The sequence below is a fragment of the Salvia hispanica genome, chromosome 1 (assembly GCF_023119035.1).
Source record: "Salvia hispanica cultivar TCC Black 2014 chromosome 1, UniMelb_Shisp_WGS_1.0, whole genome shotgun sequence".
In the NCBI taxonomy this organism is placed as follows: domain Eukaryota; kingdom Viridiplantae; phylum Streptophyta; class Magnoliopsida; order Lamiales; family Lamiaceae; genus Salvia; species Salvia hispanica.
Window position 1 is genome coordinate 12,731,987 of NC_062965.1, and position 7,696 is coordinate 12,739,682.

Here is a 7,696-nt window from a genome sequence, read left to right on the forward strand (position 1 = left end):
CAATTTGGTTGAAATCCGCCGGAAAAGGAGAGTATTTCGCCGGAATCGCCGCAGGACCGCCTGAATTCGCCGCCGCTGCCTTCTCGCGAACTGGAAGTGAGTTTGCTGTCTGTTCTGCCTGTTTAAATCGCGGGGAAGACGCATCTCTTTTATGCGTCACCAGGCAAAGACGCATAAGTCTTTTGCGTCACTAAGCAACGACGCATAACCTATATGCGTCACTAATGAAAGACGCATAAGGGTTATGCGTCTTTGTAAAACGCAATATTTTATGCGTTTTCACTTTAACGACGCATCATCGTTATGCGTCTTTCAATAAAGACGCATCTCCTTTATGCGTTTCATTAAGAGTGACGCATAACCTTTATGCGTCACTCCCTAACTGGGAACAAATCTATTCTCCTTCATTAAGATGGAATGCAATTACAAGCCTAGAACAAAAGAAGAATTAACCCGATTTTAGGGATTAATTAACTACTATAAATACGGAAAAATTCAAATATTAATTTTCAATTTATTTGATAAACTCAAAACTTACATATAGGGTGGTGATAGAATGCAAAATATACATTGTACAAACTCCAAACATCTCATCACAGTGTCAACACATTGTAAAATTTTAAGATTTTGATGTCAACAGTCAACACAACATCATCTGTTAACACCGTATTGACATTTTCTATTGATGTTATTTGTTCATCTGTTGACATTTTTTAACGGTTTAGATTATAGTTTGAAATTTGTACAATATATACGAAGAAAAGAATGGTTGTCTAAAAAAATAGCTACAACGATAGTTTAAAAAAGAAGGAATAGGGTATAAGTCCATAAAGTTCGTACCGAATTAATATATTATATGTTAAATATATATATTCGTAATTTCCATACTAATAATTTTTTGTGTCAGACACTACATTAAATATACAATTACTCGTAATGAATTCTATACTCTTTTTACAGTATTGACCTAATCTCATTATAATATCTAGAGAAGGCCTTTTGTGCGCGTCCATCCATATACGCGCAGTAGAAAAATCATGAATTTACTATATACTTATCTCATATTTAATGAATAATTATTACTTTATCTCATGATTAATGCATACAGTTAATGTTACTCCCGAAATTAGAAATGATACAAATCTCTAATAGCTGTCAACTGCGTCGGCCGACTGAGGCCAAGCCTAGACCAGGGACAGAGCCAGGAAATTATACTAGAAGGGGCAAAAATATTAACATACAAATAAATAAATATAAAAATAATATAAAATATTAAAATAATATAGTAGAGGAGGGTAATAGTTAAATATGCATATATTTTTTATAATATATATATCTACATGGCAATAGAAAAATGAGGTGGGGCATTTGCCCCTTCTCACTATACTATAGATCCGTCCCTGGCCTAGACAATCAGGAGCTCAACTAAGCCCAGACCCATGCCTAAACGGGCTGGGTTTGTATCTCTAAAGCCAATCCAGTCCAACCCACTTGGTAAGTGGGTTGGGCAGGCCCGTTCATAGGTTGATTTGTTTCACATGTTTTCTATAGTTTTTCGTACTATAATGAAGATATTTGCATGTTCAGATGCAGTTAATGTCGTGTTTTGGAGGTAGATGTAAAGCACAAGTTGTTGATCTTGATTCAGCAAAGAACAAGAAAATGACGCAAGAATTTAACGTGGTTCGATCTTCAACAGATCTACATCCACGGACGAAGGGGAGATGATTTTATTCCGAACACAATCAAAAACAGTTTACAACACACAATCTCTCAAGCTATCTACTCAATCGAAGAATCCCTCTCGACTGTGAAACACTCACTTAGCTAGCTAATCTTGGATTGTGAAATTAACGAGATTCACTCTAGAATTCTCTCTATATACAACAAAGAAGAAAAGGGGGAAAAACTCTTCGATGTTTACCGTTGCAACTGAATGAGCTGGTTAGCTCTGTTTCACCTAACTCTACTGCCTTGGGCCAAGTCTCAGGCCCAACTGACATGGCCCACTTTAATGGATCAGTCACCAAAACCCAACAAGCTCCACCTTGACTGCATCCATCAATCATCTCCACCTTCATCTAAGTCCCCTTACCTCCGAGCAACCAAACTAACCAAGTCCAAGCAATGCTCAAACTTGGCACTCGACAAAGCCTTTGTCATCATGTCTGGTGCATTTTCTGATGTATGAACCTTCCTCACTGTCACAACACCTTTCCCAACTTCATCTCTCACGAAGTGTAGCTTGACATCAATGTGCTTACTCCTCTCGTGAAAAGTTTGGTGCTTAGCCAAACTAATAGCGCTGTTGTTGTCACAGAGTATTGTCACAGCACCTTGCTCTTCTCCAAAGTCTGTCAATATTCCCTTTAGCCATTTAGCCTCCTTGACTGCCTCAGCCATAGAAATATACTCAGCCTCCGTTGTGGAGAGAGCCACCACTGACTGGAGATTGGATCTCCAACTCACAGCAGTCCCATACAACTTGAACAAATATGCAGACTGAGACTTCTGGCTATCAATGTTAGTTGCATAGTCTGAATCACAGTAACCAATGAGCCCATCTTCACCATCCTTTGTACAGAACAACAAGCCAAGATCCTGTGCCCACCAAATACCTCATGATCCACTTCAGAGCCTGCCAATGTTCATAGCCCGGATCTGCCATGAATCTGCTGCACAAACTGATGGCATGAGATAAGTCAGGCCTAGTACACAACATCATATACATTATACTCCCCACAATGCTTGCATAAGGGATCTTAGACATCTGTTTCCTTTCCATATCAGAGGATGGCTTTTGACTGACAGATAGTTTGAAGTGCTGGCTTGTTGGTGTTGACACCTTCTTTGAATCAATCATCTGGAATTTCATCAACATCTTCTTGATATAGCTATGTTGCATCAGCCATAGCTTCCTGGTGTTTCTTTCCCTGATGATATCCATGCCAAGTATCCTTTTGGCATTCCCCAGATCCTTCATTTCAAAAGCTTGCTCCAAATCAGCCTTCACCTGGTTAATCTCAGTCTTGCTTGGCCCTGCCACAAGCATGTCATCCACATAAAGCAGTAGATAGGCTACAGCAGTCCCACCTTTATTCCTTATGTAGACACAATTGTCAGATGCAGACTTCTTGAATCCCATTTTCTCCATCTGTTTGTCAAAAGTTAGGTACCATTGCCTGCTACTTTGCTTGAGGCCATAGAGACTCCTCTTTAGACAACAAACCTTATCCTCATCTCCTGACTTTATGAAGCCTTGTGGCTGCTCCATATAGATGGTCTCCTCTAACTTTCCATGTAAGAATGCTGTTTTAACATCCAACTGCTGGATTTCCCAATTCTTTTTGGCCACAATTGCTAATAGGATCCTGATGGAGCTGTGCTTCACAAAAGGTGAGAAGACCTCTGTGTAATCAATTCCTTCTTCCTGTGTAAAACCCCTTGCCACCAATCCTGCTTTAAATCTGACATTGTCATTCTCATAAGCCTCCACCTTTCTCTTGTAAATCCATTTACAAGAAATTGGTCTCTGGTGGATTTGAGACCTCAGAACAAGTATCCAGGTTTTGTTTTTCAAGAGGGAATCTATTTCTTCATTCATGGCTTGTATCCACTTCTGCTTGTCCTTGCTTCCTATTGTCTCTTTATATGTACTGGGCTCAGAGATCTCGAGTTCCTCAGAAACACACAAGGCATAATAGACAAAATCAGCATCCCTATATCTAGCAGGTGGCCTTATCTCCCTCCTTGTTCTGTCCCTGGCCACCAAATAATCACTAAGATCTTCATTGTCGGAAGTGGGGGGGCTGAGAGATAAATCAGCTAAACCAGAAATCTCAGCATCTTCATTTGGAAGAACATCCTCCTCAACCTTAGCAGCATTCTGCTCAAAATCAATCTCTGGTTGTATTAGATCTTGCTGAGGTTGATGAGTCTGAGCATTGGCCTTGAAAGGCATTGTTGACTCATCAAAAACTACATCTCTGCTAATTATTATCTTTTGACTTCCAGCTTCAGTGCACCATAGCCTATAGGCCTTTGCTCCATCCTGATATCCCAGAAGAATGCATTTTAGAGCTCTAGGCTCCAACTTGCCCTGTTTGATGTGTGCAAAAGCTCTACAACCAAAAACTCTTAGCCTTTGATATCCACCAAGATTCCCATACCATTTATTATCTGGAGTGTCATGGTCTATGGCTGAGCTCGGGCATTTATTGATGAGTTTTGCTGCGGTGGAAACAGCCTCTGCCCAAAACCTCTTTGGTGCACCTGAGGTGAACATCATGCACCTCACTCTCTCTAACAATGTTCGGTTCATACGCTCTGCAGTCCCATTTTGCTGAGGGTTACCTGGTGCAGTCCTGTGTCTCTTGATACCTTTGGACTTGCAGAAAGAGTCAAACTCCTTGGATAAGAACTCCAAGCCATTATCTGTTCTCAAACACTTGAGCCCATATACCTTCTCAACTTCAACAGCCTTGTGCCATATCTTGAAACTCTCAAAAGCCTCTGATTTTTCTTTTAAGATCCTCACCCATACCTTCCTGCTGAAATCATCAATGATACTTAAGAAGTATCTTCCCCCACCTGTTGACTTCTCTGAACTGGGACCCCAGAGATCACTATGACAATAATCCAGTGGCCTTGTTGAAGTGTGTTTTCCAGAACCATAGGGCAGCTTCTTCCCCTTCCCCAGCAAACAAGACTCACATAGTTTTACACTTTCTTGATCACTACAGGTGAAAATACCCCTTTTAACCAGCTCCTTCAACCCTTTCTCTCCAACATGTCCAAGCCTCTTGTGCCACAAAGCCAAACTAGAATCCATAGTGAAGGAAGAACTACCAGTAACAACATCAGCATTAAGATAATAGAGCCTGTTCCTTCTAGATGCCATCATAACAATAGTATTCCCAGACAAGACTCTCATACATCCACCAGAAGACACAAAGGAATATCCCTTCAATTCTAGCATGCCCAAAGAAACAAGATTCCTTTTTATACTAGGTATGAACCTTACTCCAGTTAACAATATAACCGACCCATCATGCACCTTAAAGCGAATATTTCCAATCCCTTTAATAGTACATACCTGATTGTTGCCTAACAACACAGTTCCATCAGCTTCTGTGAGATCCTCGAACCAATCCTTGTGTGAGCATATGTGGAACGAGCATCCAGAGTCCATGATCCATGAGTCTGAAATCTGCTTCTCTGCCACATTCATCACATGTGCAGGTTCCAAAGCCGTGCAGTCAGCCGTATTCTGATCATTGTTGCCCTCAGATTGTTTTCTCTTCCAAGCATAGCAATTCTTCTTGAGATGGCCGGGCTTTTGACACCAATGGCACTTTCTTGTCTCCTTAGGTTCATCCCCAGACTTTTGATTGGGATTGTGGGGCTTAGAACCTTGATTCTCCTTTCCCTTGAACTGCTTCTTTGGCTTGAATTTCTTTACAACAAGAGCCTCTGGAGCTTGATCAGAACTCGCAATTGTAGAGGTTCTTTGCAATTCCTTGGCCTTCAAAACGCATTGCACTTCATCAAGAGTAATGGCCTTCTCTTACCATACAACATGGCATCCTTCAGATGATCGAAGGACTTCGGGAGTGCGTTCAGAAGTAAAATGGCCTTGTCTTCGTCTTCAAGATTGACATCTATATTTTCAAGGTCATCGATGGCCTTATTGAATTCATCGAGTTGTTCTCCCATCGGCTTAGATTCAAGAAACCGATAGGAGTGTAGACGCTGCTTCATATAAAGGCGATTCGCGAGAGACTTCATCATGTATAGAGTCTCTAGCTTCGCCCAGACACCCATCGCAGTAGTCTCCTTCGCGACCTCTCGAAGGACTTTATCCCCGAGGCAGAGAACAATGGCTCTGTGCGCCTTTTCCCAGATCTCTCGCTTCTTCGCCGCAACCTTTTCATCTGCTCCTTCCTCGATCACCGGCGATTTCGATTTGATAGCATCGGCTAACCCTTGTTGGATTAACAAGGCCTTCATCTTGATACGCCAAAGCCCAAAATCGTTGTGGCCGGTAAACTTTTCTGCTTCAATTCTTGGCGTCGTCATTGTCTCCCACAGACGGCGCCAATTTGTTGATCTTGATTCAACAAAGAACAAGAAAACGATGCAAGAATTTAACGTGGTTCGATCTTCAACAGATCTACATCCACGGACGAAGGGGAGATGATTTTATTCCGAACACAATCAAAAACAGTTTACAACACACAATCTCTCAAGCTATCTACTCAATCGAAGAATCCCTCTCGACTGTGAAACACACACTTAGCTAGCTAATCTTAGATTGTGAAAGTAACGAGATTCACTCTAGAATTCTCTCTATATACAACAAAGAAGAAAAGGGGGAAAAAACTCTTCGATGTTTACCGTTGCAACTGAATGAGCTGGTTAGCTCTGTTTCACCTAACTCTACTGCCTTGGGCCAAGTCTTAGGCCCAACTGACATGGCCCACTTTAGTGGATCAGTCACCAAAACCCAACACAAGTAGAGGAGGAGATTGGAGGATTCCGCATGCCGATTGAGGTTGATCAACTAGTTGCAGTTGCCCATGCCATGTAGTTGGTCAATCTGTGAATATGTGCAAACCTAGCTAACGGGTTCTGCCTGCGGGCTAAACGGCTGGACTTCTCGAATATTGCTCCTTTGTTGTTAATTAGTAATTTATTCTATCCATCATTGTCCTTGTACCTCACTAAAGGCTTGTACCTCACTAAAGGCACTTTCCGATTTTAAACATGATATAATGATACAAATCTCTACACTATTGTTTTACTATGGAAATGCAATCGATTTTTTACTTTATCTATCTAAATTGTTACTATTCCTTTTATCCCATGTCCACATTCTTGAGTGGTAGTATGGTATTTTATGAGGAATGGTTAGGTGCAGTAAGTATAGAGAAAAAAAAATATAATTGAATATTTTAATGAGCAGAGAGGAGAGAGAGATTTATTTCTAAATATAGAAAGTGGACATCTCGAGTGAGACAAACTAAAAAGAAAATGTGGACATCTTGAGTGAGACGAATGGAGTATGTAATAACTGGAAATGCAATCGATTTTTTGATATATCTATCTAAATATATTACTCCCTCTGTCCCAAGGAAGGTGGCTCCTTCCTTGGGCGGCATGGGATTATATGCACTTTTATTTTGTGTGATAGATGAAGATAATAAAGTAAGAGAGATGGAATAAAGTAGAGATAAATGAGTTTTTATTTTTAGTAATGAGTCATCTTGGGCGAAACAAACTAAAAAGGAAAGTGAGCCATCTTCGGTGGAATGGAGGAGTATGATGTAATACTCACATAATAATGTACGTATACTCCCTTCGTTCCACAAGATTGTGAATTCTTTTTTTTTCCGTTCTACAAGATTGTGAATTCTTTTTTTTTCCGTTCTACAAGAATATCCATTTCCTAATTTTTAAAACCATTCTCTCTCTATGGAAGTGAGACACATTCTCCACTAACAATAATTTTTTTTCTTTCTATCTATCTCTTACTTTACAAATTTTGCATTAAAACTCATGCTCAACCAAAAGTGCATACTCTTGTTTGACGGAAGGGAGTACTATTTAATAGGTCTTGTTATGAAAAATTTCAGAGTACTATTTTGCTATTACTTGCGTTGGAAAATTTTATATAACAACAATTTAGAATGCAAAA

General features: G+C 40.2%; 1 protein-coding gene across 1 annotated transcript in view; it reads left to right on the forward strand.

The window, feature by feature from the left end:
- The window catches only part of LOC125187396, a 2,321-nt gene extending 1,350 nt beyond the window's left edge, over positions 1-971 (forward strand). Inside the window, exon 2 of the mRNA XM_048083986.1 lies at positions 961-971. Within this exon, the coding sequence (XP_047939943.1) occupies positions 961-971 (11 nt within the window). The remainder of the gene's footprint in view (positions 1-960) is intronic.
- The last annotated feature ends 6,725 nt before the right edge of the window (positions 972-7,696 follow it).